The sequence below is a fragment of the Zootoca vivipara genome, chromosome 16 (genome assembly GCF_965207765.1).
Source record: "Zootoca vivipara chromosome 16, rZooViv2.hap1.1, whole genome shotgun sequence".
In the NCBI taxonomy this organism is placed as follows: domain Eukaryota; kingdom Metazoa; phylum Chordata; class Lepidosauria; order Squamata; family Lacertidae; genus Zootoca; species Zootoca vivipara.
This window is the reverse complement of record NC_142599.1, coordinates 31,436,537-31,458,815: the sequence shown is the minus strand read 5'-3', so window position 1 is coordinate 31,458,815 and position 22,279 is coordinate 31,436,537. Positions and strand designations below refer to the sequence as shown.

The 22,279-nt window shown below is 48.9% G+C and overlaps 2 protein-coding genes across 9 annotated transcripts in view; both read left to right on the top strand.

The window, feature by feature from the left end:
- The window catches only part of EML3 (EMAP like 3), a 38,638-nt gene extending 37,562 nt beyond the window's left edge, over positions 1 to 1,076 (top strand). For all 4 annotated transcript variants that reach the window (XM_060269730.2, XM_035097842.3, XM_088659998.1 and 1 more), the window contains one exon: positions 220 to 1,076. In XM_060269730.2, coding sequence (XP_060125713.2) covers positions 220 to 417 — 198 coding nt within the window. In that variant the 3' untranslated portion in view covers positions 418 to 1,076. The remainder of the gene's footprint in view (positions 1 to 219) is intronic.
- A 3,058-nt stretch (positions 1,077 to 4,134) lies between these two features.
- Positions 4,135 to 21,408, top strand: MTA2 (metastasis associated 1 family member 2). Of its 5 annotated transcripts, none has more exons than XM_035098626.3 (18): positions 4,135 to 4,278; positions 9,630 to 9,697; positions 10,174 to 10,267; positions 12,802 to 12,919; positions 13,097 to 13,160; positions 13,401 to 13,518; positions 13,646 to 13,748; positions 13,847 to 13,946; positions 15,000 to 15,188; positions 15,906 to 15,980; positions 16,197 to 16,255; positions 16,370 to 16,467; positions 16,721 to 16,860; positions 17,276 to 17,504; positions 17,594 to 17,683; positions 18,327 to 18,445; positions 19,172 to 19,320; positions 20,499 to 21,408. In XM_035098626.3, the coding sequence occupies exons 1-18, from the start codon at positions 4,251 to 4,253 to the stop codon at positions 20,668 to 20,670; spliced, it is 2,013 nt and encodes a 670-aa protein (XP_034954517.1). In that variant the 5' UTR covers positions 4,135 to 4,250; the 3' UTR covers positions 20,671 to 21,408. The 5 variants fall into 5 exon arrangements, with proteins under 5 accessions (XP_034954517.1, XP_034954515.1, XP_088516125.1 ...); XM_035098624.3 differs by having other exon boundaries at positions 18,327 to 18,469; XM_088659999.1 differs by lacking the exon at positions 13,097 to 13,160.
- The last annotated feature ends 871 nt before the right edge of the window (positions 21,409 to 22,279 follow it).

Below are 22,279 nucleotides of genomic sequence, written 5' to 3'. Positions count from 1 at the left end.
GCTAACCTTTAAGGGTATTTCTAGGTCAAAAGGTGCTAGCTGTTGTTGGACTTCAACTCCCATCATCCCTTACCATTGCCTGCGCTGGCTAGGGCTGATGGGAGTTGCAGTCCAACAACAAAATCTGGAGGGCACCACATTGGCTTTCCTGTTCCCAGACACCCCCTTGACGATGGCACCTTTTCAAAACATTTACCCACCTTTTCTTCTTTTCCACAGGCACCAAGTCACGTCTATGGGGGCCATGGGAGCCACGTCACCAATGTGCGTTTCACGCACAACGATAGTCACCTTATCTCCATGGGGGGCAAGGACACCAGCATCTTCCAGTGGCGAGTGGTGGGCGGCAGCCTTGCCCGCAGCCAATCCCTCTCTTCTGCCTCAGTCTCCTCCCAGGATGCTGGGGTCAGCACCTGAAGCCAGCGGGAGAGGAAGAAGCAAAATCTCATACCCCAGTATGGTGACTAAGCCTTTGCAAGAGAGGATGATGGGGCTGACCTCCCATCCCCGTGACTCGTTCTTGTGGACTGAGTGCTCAGGTTGATGGATCCATGGGAAGGCGGGAGTCTCTTCTCCCTGCCAACTTAAATTTCCTTTGGCTAACAATGTGATTTGCTTTATTAACATAAGGGTGGGATCAGCCAGGATGACTAGCAATCCTAGGCTCAGGAGAACTGGCACCGTGAAGGAAAATGTCTAGCCTGTTGTGTGTGAGAAGGCAGAGAGACCTGTTCCTTGTCTCTCAAACAGGAGGGGGTTTTTTTTGAGAGAGAGAAGGACTTATTGTGAGTGGCGAGGGGACAGGGGTGTAAATTTGGGGAACTCTCTGGAGAATGCTCCCTTTGAACCTCAGTGATGTTCCCCTTTCAAGCCTGAAAGACGCTGGATTCTGTTAAGTCCAGAGAAGATGGGTAAATGTCTCCATCTACACACCCCTCCCCTTACTGCCATCCTTCTGTACTTCGTTTACATTCCTAGTGATTCTGGCAGGGGCTGGATCTGATGTGTAAATAGCAAGCGCAAAGAAAGGCCTTAACACTGTGAGAAACGCAGAGAAATAAACCTTTGCATCCAGAGTTCTGCTGTTCCATATCTTTTTTTCACCCTGGACATGGTGGAGGGGGGCGCAAAGACAAGGACTGCAGCAGGAATTTGTTGCCTAGTTGGTAACCCTGGTTACCCAACAACACCAGTGTGTGTTGGGACATATTTTTATAGGAGAGGGAGTGAGGGGAAAAAACTCAGCTTCAGTGCTAAGTTTTGAAATCTACATGTAGTCAAACAATGACCATATGCCCCGTAAGTGGCAACTGTAACAGAAGCCTGGGCCCAATTCAATGTATGTGAAGTAGAGAGGGGCAGGAAATGTTTCCTTTGCTTTAAAAAGTATTGTTTCTGTGTGTGCACATGGTTCGGTTGTTTCTGAAACAGACGGGGAAGATGCCAGTAGGCTATTGCTTATTATTTTTGCACTTTCCCAATCTCTGAGCGGTGCGAGATTCCAGGGTTTCCAAGTACGCTTTATCCAGGGTCCATGTATCCTTTTGGAAATGAGGCACAGTGGAGACTGTGGTGTTTTAATGACAGATGATTTATTTACACATACAGTATATACAGCTTGAGCCTACGATGGAGGGGTTCACAGCATTTACACGCCAATAGGGTCTCGCTTATCCCATAGATACAGCCCTGGATTCAAACAGCCACCAGCCATCTACCTGCTACTTTGCTTCTTGATTACATCACTTTTCACACCAACCTCTCGAACCTAAGATCTGGCTTTATCTTTTAATTAACCCTGAGTTGAGATTTACCATCTCATACCAAGTTCCTTTGGTCCTTTGTAGTCTCCTTACTTGTTTTGTTTTGAAATCTAAGAGGTAAATGGAGCAAGTATCTCCTAGCACCTATTTAGCAGCCCTAAGTTCTTTTGTATAACAGGTGGCATATGAATATGCAATAAGCCTGCAATTTGTGTGCATGTAACTTGTGTACACTCAGCTTCACACACTTGGAAATTAAAAATAAATAAAAGGGGGTAGAAAGGGGTCCAGGAAAAAAAGACTTTGGCAATGCCACCCACCACTGCACTCAATGTGTTTTGACTATATGCATTTTTGGCTTTAGGCATGATCCCCAGAATATAACCCCTATGTTAAGTCTAGGGCTTACTGTACTTCACATTTGTAAAATAGTCGGTCCTACCTCACAGGGTTGTTGTGAGAATAGAAAATCACTGGGCCCTAAAGGCATGGTGGGCTTATAAGTTTCCAGCAACAAATAAAGAGGGAGCAGATAGGACTGTGCTCAACATACATTTAAAGTGCATCCGGTCCCCTCCTAAAGAAACCTGAGGACTGTAGTTTATTCCTAACAGAGCTGCAAGTCCTAGCAGGCTTACTAAACTACAGTTCCTACTTTTTTTGTGGAGGGGAGAGAACTCTGCCTCAATGGGAGTGCCTGATCACCTCATCTGTCTCCTGAGAAATCTCTATGTGGGACAAGAAGTTACAGTTAGAACTGGATATGGAATAACTGATTGTTTCAAAATATGGAAAGGAGTACGACAAGGCTGTATATTGTCTCCCTGCTTATTTAACTTATATACAGAATTCATCATGTGAAAGGCTGGACTGGATGAATCCCAAGCCGGAATTAAGATTGCCGGAAGAAATATCAACAGCTTCAGATATGCTGATGACACAACCTTGATGGCAGAAAGTGAGGAGGAATTAAAGAACATTTTAATAAGGGTGAAAGAGGAGAGTGCAAAATATGGTCTGAAGCTCAACATCAAAAAAACTAAGATCATGGCCACTGGTCCCATCCCATCACCTCCTGGCAAATAGTAGGGGAAGAAATGGAGGCAGTGAGAGATTTTACTTTCTTGGGTTCCATGATCACTGCAGATGGTGACTGCAGTCACAAAATTAAAAGACGCCTGCTTCTTGGGAGAAAGCAATTACAAACCTAGACAGCATCTTAAAAAGCAGAGACATTACCTTGCCGACAAAGGTCCGTATAGTTAAAGCTATGGTTTTCCCAGTAGTGATGTACGGAAGTGAGAGCTGAACCATAAAAAAGGCTGATTGCCAAAGGATTAATGCTTTTGAATTATGGTGCTGGAGGAGACTCTCGAGAGTCCCATGGACTGCAAGAAGATTAAACCTATCCATTCTGAAGGAAATCAGCCCTGAGTGCTCACTGGAAGGACAGATCCTGAAGCTGAGGCCCCATTACTTTGGCCACCTCATGAGAAGAGAAGACTCCCTGAAAAAGACCCTGATGTTGGGAAAGATGGAGGGCACAAGGAGAAGGGGACGACAGAGGACGAGATGGTTGGACAGTGTTCTCGAAGCTACCAACATGAGTCTGACCAAACTGTGGGAGACAGTGGAAGACAGGAGTGCCTGGCGTGCTCTGGTCCATGGGGTCGCGAAGAGTCGGACACAACTAAACGACTAAACAACAACAAATGGAGCCTACGGTTGGTTGTGGCATTATACTGCATATACTAGGGGCAATAAATAAAATGGATAAACTGACGTGGATGTAGGCACACTTTCGAGTTAGTCAGAACACTTCAGCATCCACCCAATAGGTTTCTTGCGTTCTGCGTAGCAAGAAGCGCCCGCACATTCCAGGAGGAGCAGAGGCGTTGAGGAAAGAGTTAATCTATTGACACCGAAAATGAAGACAGCCGAGCGTCGCGGCCTTGCGCCTAATTTGCGAATAGTGACGTAAAGACGCCAAGGAGCGTTCTGAACTCTTGCCACTAAAGAGCAGTCCAGACCCGTGCTCCCTCCCGCTTATGGGGGGGGGGGAGGAGATTTGTTTTACGGAACTACCCGAAGCTATCCGGGAAAACACGAGTGGCCCTCGTCCATTTCCGGGTATGGTCAGCAGACGTCGCCCTCATTCATCCGTTGGTAGTATTGGGGGAGGGGGAAAACTGGCTGGGGAAATCCCCGTCTCTTTCCGACCTCTTTTCCGTAAAAGCCCGAGATGCTGTAAGGAAAGGCGTGTTCTTTCGACGAGCGAGAACCGGAAAAAGCCGAGGGTTTCCGAAGATTCCCGAGGGGCTTTCCGGAGGTTCCCGAAGGACTTGAGGCTTGGCCGGCGCCGGCGCTCGCTGCGTGAGAGGGAGACGACAACGGCGGCGGGAGGCGATGAAGAGCGCCCGGGCCCGGAGTTCCTGAGGGGGCCGCGGCGGGCCGGGCCGGGAGGAGTCGAAGCGCCCCACAGGCGTCATGGCGGCCAATATGTACCGGGTGGGCGGTAAGGAAGGAGAGGGGGGCGGGGGGAGAGGGCTTTTTATTTTTTTTGCCTGTGGGGGGAAAATGGGGGAGGGGCGAGACACGAGGGGAGGAGGGGTTGCTGGCTGGAGGGGGGAATGTGAGGGGAGAGGCAGGGAACGAAGGGGGAATTAATAGGTGAGGGGGCTAAAGGGGTTCAGCCTCAGGGGTTAAAGATAGAGGGCTGGTGGGGGTTGCATTGAGGAGTTGGGGGAGGGGAACTTGTCTCACCGAGGGGGGCTAAAAGGAGGGGGGGCTGGACCCAGGAAGTGGGACTAAGTTTATTTGTAATGTGAGGGGGGCCCTTAAAAAAAAAAACCCACCATGGGGAGTATGGTGGAGTTTTGTGTGTGTGTGTGTGTGTGTTTATAAAGTTAGTTGTGAGGGCTGGGTTGTGGATCAGGGGGGCTGCTGAGAGGAGCGAGGAGGCTGGCTGAACTACCTAGTTTGTGGGGTAAAAGGCTTTGAGGAAATAAGGGGGATGCAAAAGAAATGTGGGGTGTTTGGGTGTGTGTGAAAGGAATAAGGGTGGGGGGTTAGTTCCAAGCAGTGGGATGAAGACTTGAAGAGAGGTGGTTTGGTAAAGCAATAAGGGGTTAGTGAAGGAGCTTGGGGGGGTGGGCTGACTTTAAATTGGGGTGCTGTGGGGCAAAGGGTGTTCCCAAGGGGCAGGGAGGGGAGCCGGTGAATGAAATAGTTTGGGGTGGTTTGAGGTTTGTGAGGAATACATGAAGGCACTTGGGTCTAAACAAGTTTGGGATACTGGGGGCACTAAGAGGGTTTGTTCCAAATAGTGGGATAACGTTTGGAAATAGTTTGTTTTAAGGTAATTGAGTGGAGAGAGGGTTTTTTTTGGCGGGGGGGGGGCTAATACTGGAAATGGTAAAATTAAGAAGTAGCAGTCATAGTGGTAGTGGTGGGGCTTAAAGTGCATGTGGAGCAGGGTGGTGAAAAATAGATATATGAAGGTTGGGGAATATTAAAGAGGTATAGGGAGAAAGGTGTTAAGAGGTCTACTGTAGTTTGAAGTAGCAGCACAAAGATTGGAACCCCAAGGCGTTTGTGTGAATGCACATGGATGTGTGCAAATTGGAGGGCAGTGTGAAAGAATAGGTTGGGGTACTGGGGATAAGATATGGGGCTGGGCAGTTGGGGGCATGAAGGAGTTGGTTGGAGGACTCTGCTAATTACTGTATGTGGTGGATGGGGCAGGCTTAAGAATTCAAAGCCTTTGGGAAAAGGTTTAACTTGAGGAGAGGTGGCGGTTTAAGAGTCTGGCCAACCCTTTTTTGAGTTTGGAATTTGGATGAAATAATTTGCGAGGGGGACACTAAAATTAAAGTATGGTGGGAAACATGATAATTTTCTCTCTCCCCTGCTAAACAGTTGGCTGCAGCAAGTGAGAAGAGGGTGAGCTGTTTTCAGTCTCAGATGTGGTGGTAGAGAAGTGAGGTTCACAGGATTGGGGTGGGTGGGTGAGACAAGACCAGACTGGTGGGAAATTGGGGGGGGGGTTAAGTATTGGTAGAAATGTCAAGATCTGGTTAGTTGTACAGGGAGGTGTGAGGAGGATGTGGTTGGTTCTGGGAGAGAGTGGGAGCGAAGAGACAGATGGGGAAGAGCATAATACACTCAAGGGCTGCACAACTTAGAAGTTGAGCAAAGGGTCTTGTTGGATTTCAGCTGGGGGTAGTTAGAAGTCCGGGCCTGTCAGACTGGGGGGCAGGGGGGCAAGGAGAGTGGTTTGTGCATGGAGTTAAGAACAGGATGCTAGAGAGTTGGTTTTAAGAGTCTGCGGTATGTGAGGTGCTGGAACCTCTGTAGTCAGAAGCAATATAGATGATGGGGGAAAGCATTGGAGAGAGCCATTTCTATGGTGCCTTGCTTACAGACCTCCAGGAGGCATCTGCTTGGGGTTTGTGATGCTGAACTAGGGTTGTAGTCAATGTTATTCCTACTCAGAGTAGACCTATTTCATTTAATAGCAGTGACTTAAGAAAGGTTCATTTATTTCATTGGGTTTGCTCTGCTTACAACTTAGCTGGAAACAACCCAGTGTGTTTCATCTTTGGTCAATTCAGAACACTCTACCAATATATTCTCCCCCCCCCTTGCCATGATCAGTGCCTCCAGAATTCCCAGCGCCACAGGGCCATAGGTCAATGATAGAAGGCATAGCTTGCTTGTAGAAGGACCCAGGTTCAAAAGGTTCTGGTAGCAGGGCTTTTTTTCAGCTGGAGCTCAACTCTGGCACGTCTCAGGTGGGCGCCATTGCCATTCTAAGAGAACAAGGGAGAAGTTCATAGTGAACTTCATAGTACAAACACATGAGAGAGAGACAGAGAAACATGCTACTTGCAGTCTGATTAGATAATAAGGGGCTGGATGGGCATATGTTCAGTCGTCTCCCTGTCTTTTTTTCCCTTTCACCTTCAAGCTTCTCATTCTTGCATTTAAAACCTGCTGCCCTCATTCCCTCCTACTCTCCTGTTCACAAGCTGTTGGACCCCTTAGTCACCTCTTCCCACTCTTATCTATCTCTTTAAACACCCTGTGGCTCCCTTGGCCTGGAATATCCTTCCTCTCCCTGGTGACAATTCCCCTCTCTTCTAGGCCCCTTCTCTGAAGACTTAACTACTTCAGCCAAATGGTTGGCTGCCATCCACCCTTTGCTTGCCCTCCCATTGTTACCTGACTCTCTCTCCAAGCCAGACTCCCCCCCCCCCCCACCGCCGCTTCTTAATTTCTCCACCACCTCCTGTTTAATGTGGGCTGAATCTGAGTCACTCATATATTGCTTATAGTGGCTAGTACTGGTAGGAAAACAAAGAACTTATTGGTAGTGGTGGAAATAGGCCTTGTGGAAGTGCAACAGGAAACCCAACCCTTTCTTACATGTCAGACAAACGACTGGTAACCACACCTGGATTGGGGCTTGGGGCTTGGCTACTCTGGAGACCATGGATGATAGTCTCTATATAGTGATATTGTGTGACTGGCTGGCCTTCTGCACGATGGCTTTCACCTTCAGCATTCCCATAGTGGTGATATTGGCTTGCTTTTATGTGATTGTCGTAAAGATTCAAATATGGTTGTGAAACACTTTAGACAGAAAGGTTTCTAGCCTTTCCCTGGCTTTAGCCACTGATAGGTATGATTTGCACCAAACAAAAAACAAACACCCTATAACTCTGTGTGGAGGCAGCCTGCCTTTTGTAGCGTGTAAGAAATATGCAGATCAGGGAAATTTGCATGTAGTGCTGCTGTTAATGATGGGAAGAAGCAGGGCACTGAAGCCTCATTCCCTAATCAGGGTTGGTGGACAATCCCTCCAAAAACTGCTGGATTACAAAAGCCAATACTGTACAGTGGTATCTTGGAACTCAGATGTAATCCATTCCGGAAGACGGTTCAACTTCTGAAACGTTTGAGTTCTGAGGAACGTTTGAAAACTGGACCACTTCCAGGTTTTTGGTGTTCGGGTGCCGAAATGTTTGAGAATGGAGCCGTTTGAGTTCCATAGTACCACTGTAATTCTCAGTGACCAACAACATCATTTGAGAGCCAAAGGTTCCCAATCCCTGCCCTAACTTTAGAATAGATATGAGGAACCTTCAGTCCTCCTGATGTTGCTGTATTACAATGCCTATGAGCCCCAGCATCCATGACCAATGGCCAGGGATTATAGGAGCTGTACGGTAGTTCTGCAACATATGAAGGTCCAAAGTTTCACCACACCTCCATTAGAAAATTCTGGTTTCTGCAGCTTCAGTAGGCTTTTCCCCAGGACACCCAGTGCTTTCAGGTTCACCTTTTTAAAGGTTCAAATTCTGCTTGCTTTAAAAAGTGGGAAATGAAATATGCTTATGTTGAACTCTTCATCTTGCTGTCAAATTCCATGGGGGTACACACAGCATAACTGCAGAGAAGTGGGAGGTTCACAGCCCTGAGTGTGGGACTTCTGGTGGGATGGACAGAGGGTGCAGTGGAGGGTGGGGCTGAGCTGCAGGGTGGCAAGTCTTGAGGCTGGGCCAGAGGGGAGAAACACAGAATAGTCTTTGTCCTGGATAAAATGGGCTGGGCTGACCTAGATTAGATAAATCTTCATATTTTTCCTAAGGCACTTTGATGGATATAGTATTCCTATACAGTACGCAGTATGCGCTTGAGCAATGGCTACTAGCTATGGTGAATGAACAGAACCTCCATGTTCAAAGGCAGTATGCAAGGGAAGGTGACATGCTTAGAAACTTCCCAGAAGCATTCCTGTTGGCTGCTGTGGGAAATGGGATACTTTACGCACATGACCTTTGAAGTAATCCAGCCAGGCTTTTCATATATTCTTGAGGTGTATCTATGACAACACCTGTAGGTGTCAAGAGCATGGGCTGTAAATGTGGAAGTCTTTAGTTCAAATCTCAGCTCGGCCATGAACTTGCCAGGTTCTGTACAGCATTAAACAATCTCCCCAGCCTCTTGCCCTTATCTGTACAGCATAACAGGGATAATAGTCCTTCTGGCCTTTTTTACAGAGGAGCAATCAGGATCGCTCCAATCAAGGACAGACAGGAGGTGATTGAGACCTCCTGATCGATTTCTGGATGGTTTGCAGTAGCTCAGCAAGGGACTCTGACTCTTCATTATTTAACAAAACCAGCAACCAAAAAAGCTCCCCACCTTCCCTCAAACAGGCTTCTGAAATGAGTAAAGCCTGGGGAATAACCAGGAGCATATTTCCTGTGAAAGGACTTGCAGGAGGTCATTTCTTACAACTTCCAGGGCTGAGTATTACCAATGCCTCCTCCACTGTCAGTGCTTTGCACCTGTTTCTAATTGGTGGACTTTGAAGGTCTCATAAAAAAAAGCACAGGTTGCTTGCACAACTTGCCTTTGATGCACATTCAAAGCACATACCTCCAAAAAATAATAATCCTGTGAGTTGTTGTTTATCCCTTACAGAGCTACAATTCCCAGCACCCATAATAAATTACAGTTCTCAGAATGGGCTTTAAAGGTATGGTGTGTACACAGCCACAGTCCTGAAGTGTTCCTGCCTTGGAACATCCATGAAGCATTTAAAGCAGGGTTGGGGAACCTGTGGCCCTCCAGACTACAGTTCCTACGATCCCTGACCATAGGCCATGCTGGCTAGTGTTGATGAAAGGTGGAATCCAGCAATATCTGGAAGACCACAGAGCACCCTAGGAGGAAAAACCGTTAAACATCCACTTACATTGTTGTTTCAGGAGCTAGTGTCTCCTGAGAATATGTTCCTGCTTTCCAGCTGCTGCTGCTTCCACTCCCTCATTGCCTTTCGTTTTGCCCCTCTTACAGATTATGTCTACTTTGAGAATTCCTCTAGTAACCCCTACCTCGTCCGCCGCATTGAAGAGCTCAACAAGGTAATGACAGCGCTGGTTGCGGGAGGCAGAGAGATGGGGCGGGGGGAGGGGTGCTGGTCCAGCCTTGGGACTGCTGGACCTATTGTAGCCAAGGAAGCCAAGATATTTGGGAGCTGGGGGAATATGGGGGTGAAGTAGGAAGCTGTTGGGTGTGGTGAGGCACTTGAAAAGGATCCTGGTAGTCTCCATAACTCAGTAAGTTTTGTGTTCTCAGGCCTCTGGAGCTTTCTTCCACTTGAGGTTACATAGGCACCCTTCAGGTGCATGGCAAATACTTCCTTATTCCAATGGGCATTTTTTAGGTAGTGTTGATGTTCAGCTTTATGATGAGTTTTCATTCTCCGTGTTTACTTTTATGTACTTAGACTGGCTAATGATTAAGTGGTATAGAAATACCTTACATAAGAACAAGATCTTGAGGCCACTGTTGCCTGCCCACTAATAAACAGCGTTTGCCCCTCTGCTTCTACCCCTAGACGGCCAATGGCAATGTGGAGGCCAAAGTGGTCTGCCTGTTTCGACGGCGTGATATATCCAGTAGCCTCAACAGCCTAGCCGACAGCAATGCCCGTGAGTACTGGGGTCCCTGGTGTGCTTTGCATGTTCTTTGGAGCCAGTAGCTGTGGAGTATATTTGGGTTGGGGGCGAGATGTTGCACTGGGCCTGTTGGGCTGGGTAGTGCATGTGCCGTGTGTCTTTGGGAATGGGCCTTTGGCAGCCTCTCTGGTGACACCAGCCGTGCTGGAGGAGGTTGTGGGGGAGGGGAGAGGCACAGAGGTGGATAGGGAGCTGTTGCCCTCAGGCTGGAGCAAGAGGAGGAGGGAATCCAGCTAGGAAGAGAAAACAGGAAGGGAGTGTGTGAAAGGCTGCCCTACCCTCTTTCCCAGAGCAGTTGCTTCTGAGAGCCCTGGGAAGCTTTCAGAAGTGGAGACTTAAGCAGATTTACTTGGGGGAGGGTGTCTTTATTTCTCTCCACCTGCTTGCTCATAGATCCAAAATACAGAGCAGCAGTTAGTTGCTGGCTGTTTGCATAATACATTTACTCTTTAAAAAACTTTGGCAGGGGTCGGATAGGAGAATAAGGTGTATGTAGATTTGGAACCTTTATGCTTTTCTGCCATTGGAGAGGGGCCTTTAGGGTCTTTGCGGAACTGAATCCCGGTGGCGAAGGCAGGGAGGTGACATCTGCCTCTGGCCCTTATAAAACATAGCCTTCTCTGAATCCTGGCACAGTCATCAGCTGCTGAAGGGTTAACAGAAGTAGGATGGGGTGGGAGGAGCTTGCATGGCTGGTTAGGGCTTCCTGGCCTCTTGGAGCAGGGGCTGTGACCTTGACTCTGTCCAATCAGGCCAGAGGAGGAGGAGGAGGAGGAGGGCTGGTTCAAGGCTGCCTCTAATCCACAGGCCCACCTTTTTTTGCAGAGGGTTTCCTGAGTCAAAAAGCAGGGGCGGGAGGGGAGGGTGGAGTAAGCATCCTTCAAGTCCCTCCCTGGGACTCTGCCAAGTTCTGAGAAGCAGAAGGGGGTTGGGAGAACAATGCGCCTCTTGGTGGACGCTGCTTCTTGGCTGCTTCTAGGAGGGTGGCTGAATGTCTCTCTCTCTCTCTGTATGTGTGTGTGTGTGTGTGTGTGTAGACAGGGAGAGAAACTGAAATGCAGGCACATGCTGTGTTGCTGCAGAGGGGAGCGGAAATGACGACCCTTTGACAGCAGCAAGTTGGGCACTGCTCTTTTTTTCTTTTTTAATAAAAAGGGAGATTTTGGGTTGCTGTCCTAATCCTGCTTAATTTGGGAGTAAGCCCCATTGGAGTCAAAAGACTCCTGAGTAAACATGGCTAGATCTATGCTGGGAAATGATCAAAAGGTTGGAGTATCTGAGGTGCTTTAGTAGTTGGGTTTTTTGGGGGGAGGGAATTGATTGGGTCAGGGGTCATTATAGGTGTTAGTTACAATTGGAGGAGGGAAAATATTTCTCTCTTTCTCATAGTACTAGAACTCAGGAACACCCAGTGAAAATGAGAGGCAGTCGATTCAGGACAGCCAGAAGGCTTTTCACGCAATGTGTAATTAATTAAAAGATGGAAGCCGCTGCCATAGCATGTGGTGGTAGACTACAACCAATGTGGCTTTTAAAAGAGAATTAGACAAACTTTTTTTTCCCTTGCTCTTCAACCAGAAAAGGTTCCTAGAACAGCTTCTTATTGTTTGTTGAAAGGGAGTTTTTTTTGTTTGTTTTTTTGTATTTTGTCTTCTCATTTTGTATTTTTATGTTGTGAATTGCCCTGTGATGATGTCCAATTGTCAGTACTGTAAGACAATCTCTGCCTCCAGGGTAACTATCTGCAAGATATGAGACACAAACAACAAGGGGTGGGGACTAACTTGTAGTACTTAAAACAACCAGCTGGGATGGAAACAATGTAGGGTAGCCTGATGCATCACCTTTGCTAGGTGACTTTGTGGGAGAGCTAAAGGCAGCTGGTCTCCCTTTGTTCTACAGCCTGGTGGACTCATAGTGGGAGAATAGGTGTATTAACTAAGCATGATACTGAGAATAGAACCTCCATGTTCAAAGGCAGTATACCTGTTTGAATTTAATTTATCACCATTAGATTGAAGCCTTCCTCCAGGGAGTTCAGGGAGGCAAACCCCACTTTAAACTCACAACAGTGCTGTGATCTTAGGCTTTGGGTGTGAATGTGTGATGGAACGAGAGGCCACCCAATGAACTTTGTGACAAGCAAGTATTAAAACCCACATTCTCCAAGTCCTATGTTTTAACTATTGGCATCCTGGCTCTCAGACATTAGAGAGAAACAGGAGAGGGGCCATTGCATTTCTGCACTGCATGTGACTTTCCACATATGTCTAACTGGTTGCCATTGGAAGTGGAGTGTTGGGTTGGGTGGGCCTTTGATTTGATCCAGCAATCCAGTTTTTATGTATGAAAAACTGATTTTAGCCTTTTGAGTAGTCTCCATATTGATTTGGGGGTGATTGCCAGCTAAGTCAAAGGAGCCACATTTTGCTGTTTCTGGGGGAGATGGAATTCCTGGAAGTGAACACCTTTACTTTCTGCCTCTTTCTCCCCACACCCCAAAACAGGAGAATTTGAAGAAGAGTCCAAACAGCCTTCAGTGTCGGAACAGCAGCGGCACCAGCTAAAACACCGGGAACTCTTCCTTTCACGCCAGTTTGAGTCTCTGCCTGCTACCCATATACGGTGAGGAGAGGCTGGAGACAATTGTTATATGTGTGTGTGTGTGTGTGTGTGTGTGTGTGTGTGTGTGTAAAAACAAGCACTATATTTGTATAACTATTAATAAATAAAATCAAACAACCATACACACACAGTTGAGAGAGCTGCTAGGCTAGATGCAGGTTCTGTTTGTCTTTGCAGGGGAAAATGCAGTGTTACGCTGCTCAACGAGACAGACATCCTCAGCCAGTACCTGGATAAAGAGGTGAGGCAGGTTGCGTAAAAAGGACTGTATGTGGCTGCTTGTAGAGTCCCAGTGTTCTGGACTCGGGATAAGAGGGTATCATCCCTCAGCTCCATCAAACAGAAGAGTAGGGAAGGCAGCTCCCCACTTCTTTAGGCTTTGCAGGAGGAGTGAAGACATCCTCCTACCATCAAGAACTGAAGAGACTGAGGGTTTTAAGAGTACCTCCTTTTAACTTGCCATGTCCATTTTTCCTCCCAGGATTGTTTTTTCTATTCGCTGGTCTTCGACCCAGTACAGAAGACTCTTCTCGCTGACCAGGGTGAAATCCGGGTTGGCTGCAAATATCAGGCAGAGATCCCAGAGCGGCTGGCGGAAGGTGAGTAAGGAAAACACACACACAAACATCGATCACTGAGAAAAAAGGAAGAAAGAAAAGTACTTCCCTTGGTTGGTGGGATCATGGCGGTCTGTGCATTGACAGCCCCTCTCTCATACTCCCTCAGGAGAATCAGACAATCGAAACCAGCAGAAGATGGAAATGAAGGTGTGGGACCCTGACAACCCTCTTACTGACCGGCAGATTGACCAGTTCCTTGTGGTGGCTCGGTGAGATCCAGCTGGGGGGGGGTGTTGTGGCTCCTCTTGCCAGTCTAGCTCCAGCTCCTGCGGGTCATTAACCCTCCCTTTTCTTCCTTCAATGCCAGGGCTGTTGGCACCTTCGCTCGTGCCCTTGACTGCAGCAGTTCCATCCGGCAGCCCAGCCTTCACATGAGCGCGGCTGCCGCCTCCCGTGACATCACGCTGGTGAGAGGGGGCGAGGAGGGAGAAAAGGGCAATAGCTGTGGGTGGGGCATGACGGGTGGGGAAGGGCTGTATATTTTGTATAGGTAAAAAAAACTGCACCCAAGCCCTGGGTCAGGAAGAGCCGAGGGTTGACCCCAGTGTCAGTTCTACTCCAATCCATGGAAGTTACTAGGCATTACTACCGTATTTTTCTGTGTAGAAGACTAGGTTCCCCCCTTAAAAATAATGTCAAAAATTAGGGGGCGTCTTATACTCTGGGCCATCTCCCCCCATTTTCTTAAATCTGAGTCCCCCAAAATAGGGGGCATTTTATACATGGGGGCGTCTTATAGACGAAAAATACGGTAACATGGATCCATCAGTTACAGTAGGTCTGCTCTGTTGGATACAACCCCGAGATTTGCAAAATGCTAATTTAAAACCATGTCAATTCACTTATTTTCACAAAACTGTGTTTTTTTTAAACAAAACAAAACACAAAAGCTTGGTATAATTTATTCAGTTAAGACAGTTGAGGGACAAGAAAGTCTTCTACTGACATTTGGATCCATATTCAAACACCCCTCTAGCATTGTTTTCAACCATAAGGAATAGGAGCTCAATTCAAACACTACACAAAAGCATATGTTAACCATGGTTTACCACTGGAACCAACTGGTCTTTGAGCTTCCTCTCTTAGAAGGAGCAAGCCATGGTTGTGAGGCTGCTTGTCTGCTCCCTTGCCCCGGCCCCAATCTGCTCAGCAGTCTGCAGAGGCCTCCAGAGACATAGCAGTGGCTACAATTCAGATTTGTTGATTCAGACATGGCACCAAACTATAGCACAATCTGCTTAACAAACCATGGTCTGGTTTGCTAGCGGATTGCAAACCATGGTTTCTCAATTCAAACTTTGCGTCCATTACAGCTAAGTTTCCCTGAGCTGATATGGGGGTCTGAGATTCTGAGGAAACTTAAGTTCTGAATCCAATGCTACATTCAGCAGACTGCACAATCCCACGTTGTACAACTGCCTCCTGTTCTCTATCTCTTCTGTCCCTTTCTGTCTTGGTAGTTCCATGCAATGGATACATTGCAGCGGAATGGCTACGACCTGGCCAAGGCTATGTCAACACTTGTGCCCCAAGGAGGCCCCGTGCTGTGCAGGGACGAGATGGAAGAGTGGTCGGCTTCTGAAGCCATGCTCTTTGAGGAGGCCCTGGAGAAATATGGCAAAGATTTCAATGACATCCGGCAGGACTTTGTGAGTTGGGGCTATGAGTTGGGTGGAAAATAATGGTCAGAGTCTCCTGTAGCTCTACTTTTTATCCCCTCCCCTTCCTTTACCCCCAAAACTGGGAAGGGTGGCTTCTCCCCCACTCTTGCAAAAGGGACATTATCATTTCTCCTCCTGATAAGCAGACAGACCCAGTTTCTAATTTGCGGCAGGACTCAGTCTTTTGGGATGCTTGTAAAACTGGTATTGTGTACAGAAGTGGCTTTCAACCGATGTGTTGTGGCACCCTGAGACGCCTTGAGTGATGGTGGGGGAAGCCACGGGCAGCACCAGCCTCTGTCCTTTCTCCTCCCCTCCCTCCTTTTAATAGATAGATAGATTAGATCATGTATTGATAGAAATGGCCATGCATGGCGGAAGCAAGGATTGCAACACCTACAAAGTGCGCCTCACAGGAAATATAGTTCCCAAGCCCCACCTCCACCTTGGAGGGGGCTACACTGCCCGCAGACAGGCTGAAGGGGAGCCGCAGAAAGAATGTAGTTGGTCAAGGGAGCTCTGGACTCAAAGGTTGAAAACCTGGTGTGCAGAGTTCCTTCTCTTCCAGATTCCAACTGCTTCCCTAACTGTAGTTCGTCCCCACCAATTGGAGGGCTGCCCAGGGTCAAATGCCAGCTCCCCCCCTCAAACTGGTGGGTTGGGCTAGTAACTGTCCGTTCCCTTGAAGTCTTGTCTCTCTTGCAGCTCCCGTGGAAGTCCCTTGCCAGCATTGTGCAGTTCTACTACATGTGGAAAACCACGGACCGATACATCCAGCAAGTGAGTGAACTGGTTTCTGCAGAGCTTTGGGGGTTTGGCAGTGAGGGGGGAAGGGACCATGGCTGGGGTGGGAGAGTCCCGTTCCTTGCCCAGAGGCTGCACCTGCCTGTGGACCCCCCCCCCAACCCAAGTGGCTTTGATAACATGGGATTCAGGCAGAGACGCCCGCTAAAGGCAGCATGTCTTGACCTTCCCACATTCTCCTTTTCCTTACAGAAAAGGTTGAAAGCAGCGGAAGCTGACAGCAAGCTGAAGCAGGTGTACATCCCCACCTAGTGAGTATTCCCCACCCACCTCAGGGACCAGCAGGGACAGATGTGCCCAGAGTTCAGCCTGGCCTCTCTATAACAGCTTTTGTCTTCTTCCCCCATCCCTTCCACACCACCCAGCACAAAACCCAATCCAAACCAAATCATCTCTGTGGGCTCCAAGCCTGGCATGAACGGGGCTGGCTTCCAGAAGGGGCTGACCTGCGAGAGTTGTCACAGTGAGTACCTGCGGGGGGTGGGGGTGGTTGTATCTCTGAGGACAGGGAAACAGCACAAGCCAGTCCACCCCTTGCACAGTCCACCCCTTGCACTGCGCTGCAGTGTTTCACCCAATGTGGGTGGGCTCTGTATTGGTTCACCCGCCTGAGTTATTTGCCTCCTAACCTGGGGGTGGGGGGAGGAGAGAGAGAGAGAGGATCTAGGGTTTCACCTATGAGTCCATGACCCCTCTGCCTCCCTTTTGCCCCACAGCCACCCAGTCAGCACAGTGGTATGCTTGGGGTCCCCCCAACATGCAGTGCCGCCTGTGTGCCTCCTGTTGGATCTACTGGAAGAAATACGGGGGCCTGAAGACCCCGACACAGCTTGAGGGAGCAGCTCGCAGTGTCACGGTAAAGCCTGCTCTAGTATCTCTAGTCCTTGATTTGAACCTGAAGTATAACATTTGTTGTCTTCACCGAAGCCTCTAAAATTGCTATATTTTTCTGGGTTCTACCTGTAATGGCTACTAGCAGCAGCTAATTTAACAGTGATGGGGACTTTGCTCAGAGGATTTCCTGGCCACATTGTTCTTAATCTCTCCATGAAAGCAGCTTTGCCCAGGAACAAATGGTTGGCTTTTTAGATTTTGATACCACATTGGCAGGTGGTACAGTGCTGGCCTCTTTTTGCTATGTTGTCATTGATGTAGCTGGCATGTTCCCACGTGCTGGTTCTTTCCTATTCCCTTTACTTTTTTGGGAGGGCCATTCACTTTGCAAGCTGAGTGGGGATCTCACCACATTGCCCCCTTCTCCCGTTTTCCAGGAGCCACACTCCCGGGGCCACATGTCTCGGCCAGAAGCCCAGAGCCTCTCTCCCTACACAACCAGCGCCAACCGGGCCAAGCTTCTAGCCAAGAACCGGCAGACCTTCCTGCTGCAGACCACCAAGCTGACCCGCATTGCACGCCGCATGTGCCGGGACATCCTGCAGCCGCGCCGGGCTGCTCGTCGTCCATACGCACCCATCAACGCCAATGCCATCAAGGCAGAGTGTATGTTTTGTGGGTGTGGTGGAGAAGGGCTGCTTGGAGCAATGGAGGAGCTGACGGATCTCATTCCTGTTATTTGCTCTCCCCTCCAGGCTCCATCCGGCTTCCCAAGGCCGCAAAGACGCCCCTCAAAATTCACCCTCTGGTGCGGCTTCCACTGGCTACCATTGTCAAGGAGCTAGGTAAGGAGACAGGGCTAGGGCTTATGTCTCACATCTCTTGATGTTGGCCTGATCGCCAAATCACAATTATTGCCACAGGTTTGTGCACTCCTTTCTCACATGTGAATTCCCCTCTCCCTTCTATGGTTTTGCTGTGATGTTCAAATCAAGCAAAAATATGACTGGGATTAACTGGGATTTCCTCCAAACCATGATTTGCAGACAATCCTGACTTGTGTTGAATTCCAAATCATGGGACATAAGAAGGAATTGCACACTCTCCCACCAACCAGTCCACAACCCATTTGAAGATTGTGTCCCTGAATACCGGTTGCTGGGAATTGCAAGTGGGGACAGTTGCTATTGCGCTCAGCTTCTGTTTGTGGGCTTCCTTATGGGCATCTGGTTGCCCACTGTGAAAGCAGGATGCTGGACTAAATGGGCCATTGGCCTGATCCAGCAGCCAGGCTCTTAGGTTCTTATGGTGTCATTCTGGTGTCTTGAAATAGGGGAGAGAGGAAGCTTTGGCCCAAACAAGCTAGTTTCTCCTTCCAAAAACTTCAGATGTTTATAAGAAAACATATCTCCAAAAAATGGGAAGCAAGACTGCTGGGGGAAGGCCTTCAACAGTTGCCCACCTAAGACAATACTCTTGTTCTTCCAGCTGCACAGGCTCCCCTGAAACCAAAAACCCCCCGAGGCACCAAGACGCCCATCAACAGAAACCAGCTGACCCCGAACCGAGGCTTGGCTGGCATCGTGGGCAAGCGGGCATACGAGAGTGTGAGTGCCGCTGGGCTCTGGAAGGTGGGCATCGAAGGGCGGCGGTAGCATGTGGGTGTGATTGAATGTGATCTTAGGGCAGGGAGAAGGGATGTAATAGCAGCAGGCATAGTAGAGAGTGTCAAAGGATTGTATCTGATGTTAACCCCACTCAGAGTGTTTAAATGAATGAACACTACCAAATTGGTTCCATTGAAATCAGTGAGCCTTCTCTAAGTGGAGCTTGGGTGGGTACCACCTTACAGTTCTGAAAGTTTATTTTGTGTGCTTGTGGGAGGGGGAGACCCACACATTTGAAAACCCTAAAAGGGGCAGAAATGGCAAATAATATTTTTTTAAAAAAAAACTGCAAAATTGTTAGTGTTCACTGTGGCTGATGCTGCTTAAATTTCCCGTAACTCCTTTTTCTTTTTCTCCTTGGGAGGGAAGGAATACGTTGTTTCTGGGGTTCTTTGTTCTTTCTGGACCTACATCTCTCTTTCTTTCTTTCTCTCTCTCTCTCTCTCTTTTCTTTCTCTCTCTCTCTTTCTGTAAGTTCCTCTCTGCAGTTGGTGGGGAGGATGGGTAGCCAGTTTCCCCCAGCCAGGCAGCATAAGACCCCCCCTCCCATTTTGGGGCAGGGTGAGACTGACTCAGGATGGAGGGAGAGGGCGGGAGCCAGCAAGAGGTGGACACTGCCTTTTGGGGTTTCCTCTCGCTGATAGCTCTATGTGCGACTGGGTGCAGGTGGCAGGGGGCGGGCTCCCCTTCTCGGCCAACGGGCGGCCCATGACTTCCGGAATGAGGTCGAGCACTCAGCCTGCCATCAAGCGTCAGAAGCTGAACCCGGCCGACGCCCCCAACCCAGTCGTTTTTGTGGCTACCAAGGACACCAGGTACTGGGGAAGGGATTTAAAACCAAAAAAATGCAGTTGGGGTGAGCAGGAAGGCAATGGAAAGGGTGGCGCAGTGGGCAGGGTGTTTAGCTTATCCCTTCTCTGGCACAGGGTTGGTACTGGCCTCTTCTGTTCAGGGCTCCTGCCTCAGATATGGATGCAGTTTTCTTATCAGGAGCAAACAAATTAAAAATGGAATTCCCTTCCCTCCCCGCAAGTCCTGACAGCTATTGCTGTGTGCTACATAATGTCCTTGGGACATTTATCCACTTACCCACCCCTCTTTTCTGCAAGAACTCTGGGCGCAGAGAGATGCTCCACTCTTCCAGATGGTCAAGGGCCCTAGGTCAAAAGGTAGCAACCCAGCATGTAATTCACCTGGGAAATTTTAGTCAGGTTGTTGCACAATAGTGGATTCTCTCTCTCCTCCACCTTTCTGCCACAAACAGGGTGTGATTAATGTGCAAAAAAATGTAGAATTTACTTGATTTGTTTGTTACATATTTTTGGGTTTTCATCAAATTCTGGAGATTTTAGATAAGAGTGTCATATGCCAAAAGCTCAGAAGGAAATATGCATGAGGCCCCAGTGTGTGCTTCTGCTGTTCCCCATTGCAAACAAGGTATAGAAAATGGCCCTTCTACATTTTAAAATGGATGCAAAGAAGTTCAGAAACCCAGGCATGTGGAAGTATGTCCCTCCTAGCCTTCATACACAGCTTCTGTTGCAGAAGCAGCAACCTATGCCTAATAATTATTGGTGCCCAAGGCACAATCTTTCCCCCTTTTTTTAAGGTTTTGTTTTCAGAAATGGCAGGTGCTACAAGCTGTGTAGCTTTGGCACTGGCAACAAGGTTTTACAAACCCTGTCCGATGCTGTTTAGAGACAATCCCAATCTCAGGCCAGAGCTGCAGTTGGGGGGGGGGGAAGGGAGTTTAAAAAATACAAGCTGCAGTAGGAGCCGGGATGGGTTGAAATAAAATATTGTTTATGGGCCCCACAAAAACTGGGACGGCCAGGTATAGGGGTTGTATCTGGCACTGCCCTGCCAGGCTTCTCACTGCGTCTTCCATCATCTCTGAGGCGCTGCATGCACCACGCGGCCTGTCCTCTTTGGTTAGGCTCTGCAGTGTTTGTGCCCCTGACGCCCTGCGCCTCTTCTGCTTTCCTTCCCCCAGGGCGCTCCGCAAGGCCCTGAGCCACTTGGAGATGCGCCGTGCTGCCCGCCGGCCCAACCTGCCGCTCAAGGTGAAGTCGGTGCTGCCCCTCCGGCCTGTGGTGGCTCCTCTGGTACCCGTACCCCCAGCCCATCCTGCCAGCACCAGCGAACCCATCATCCTGGAAGACTGAGTGCTGTCACTTCTCTGGCACCCCCTCTAGGATCCTTGTAGCCATCTCACCCAACACCAACACCCCTTTCCCGCCTCCAAGGCCTGTCTGGCAGAGAGAACTTCAGAGCTCCAGTTGCCAAGCGTTTGCTGGGATTGGGGCAGGCGGGAGGGGGGCATCTCTTTCCCTCTTCCCCTCCCCCTTGCAAAGTTGGATACTGGACACCCTTCATTTCCTCCCTTTTTATATATATATGTATTTTTTAATTTCCACGTTTTCCCTTTCTTTTTTTTACCCTCCCCTAACAATTCAGACTTGCGCACAAAGCTGGCCACTTCCCTCCCCTCCCCATGGCAGCACTGTAAATGCAAGTTGTACCCTCTTCTGTGTGTGTGTGTGTTTGGGGGTCAGGATGGAGAAGACTGTAGGGATGGCATGGACTTGGGGACATACAAAACCCCTTTCAGAGTGACTTCCATTCCACCCCTGCAGCTGTTTTTCCTTCCTCTTTTTTGGTCTCCTATGTCTCTCTCCCCACCCCACCCTTTTTTTAAATTGCCCTCTGGTCCCAAATACCCATGTATCTGGGAAAAGAGGGGCAGCCCCAGCTGTCTGTAAACATGGCTACCCTTGCCCCTCCCCTCAAGCCTTTGACAAGCCCATTTTTTGTACATGGTTTGGAGAGAAAAAAAAGTCAGGTTTTTTTAAGTCAACCTCTTACTGGTTCTTATAGCAACAAAATAAATGCTGTTTTCTTCACACCTTCCTCTCGTCTCTTTTTTCCTTTTGCATGTGAGGGAGCTGGTTTTGGGAAAACTTGGTGCATGTGTGTTGCTCCTTACAGGGACGAAGGGTTTAATTTTATTTGCCTTGTGTTAAGAGTGGATAGTCTGGACCAGGGGTCCCCAAACTACGGCCCGGGGGCCGGATGCGGCCCAATTGGCCTCCCAATCCGGCCCGCGACGACCCCCGCCGCCGCCCACTCTTACGGCACGCAGCGCGGCGGCGCTCTTCCAGGTCGGAAAAAAGCGCCGAAAATCCTTTGTGCGCATGCGTATGGGCCTCTCCCGACCCAGAAGAGGTCATTTCTGATGCACTTCCGGGTCGGGGGAGGCCCATACGCATGCACACAAATGATTTCCGGCGCTTTTTCCGACCTGGAAGCACGCCGCCGCGCCAGTAAGCGCACTCCCCCGCCCGCCGGCCCGCTGCGCGATCGGCGCGGTGGGAACCGGCCCAAAGCCCGGTAAGTCTGGGGACCCCTGGTCTGGACCTACATAGGTTATGCCCCTCCCCCTCCTGTCCCCCTTCGGGAACTGGTAGGCAGGAAAACTTGGAATGGCCCTTCTAAATTTTGCAGATGCAGGGAAGAGAACACCACTCACTTCTTAGATAAGACACACAGATAAATTGAGAGAATTAGCTTTTTGTCCTTGAATTATCCACTGGTACTTGCTGAGGACAGGATAGAAATTATCAGGGAGGCTCTCGTAGACTCAGTATGTTCACAGTCTGTTAAAAAAACCCCTGTGCTTTTCAGAGACTTGTCCTCCCGGTGTATGATTCCCGCTTCAACACTGGAGAAACACTTGGAGGCTCAGTTTAACTTGTTCATTTCAATGGAAATAAG

Bases quoted from the DNA above. Each gene is read 5' to 3' on its own strand.
- MTA2 (XM_035098624.3), top strand. From the start codon at position 4,251: ATGGCGGCCAATATGTACCGGGTGGGCG. The intron at 15,189-15,905 runs GTGAGTTGGGGC...TCTCTCTTGCAG, and splicing joins ATGACATCCGGCAGGACTTT to CTCCCGTGGAAGTCCCTTGC. The intron at 19,321-20,498 runs GTACTGGGGAAG...TCCTTCCCCCAG, and splicing joins GTGGCTACCAAGGACACCAG to GGCGCTCCGCAAGGCCCTGA.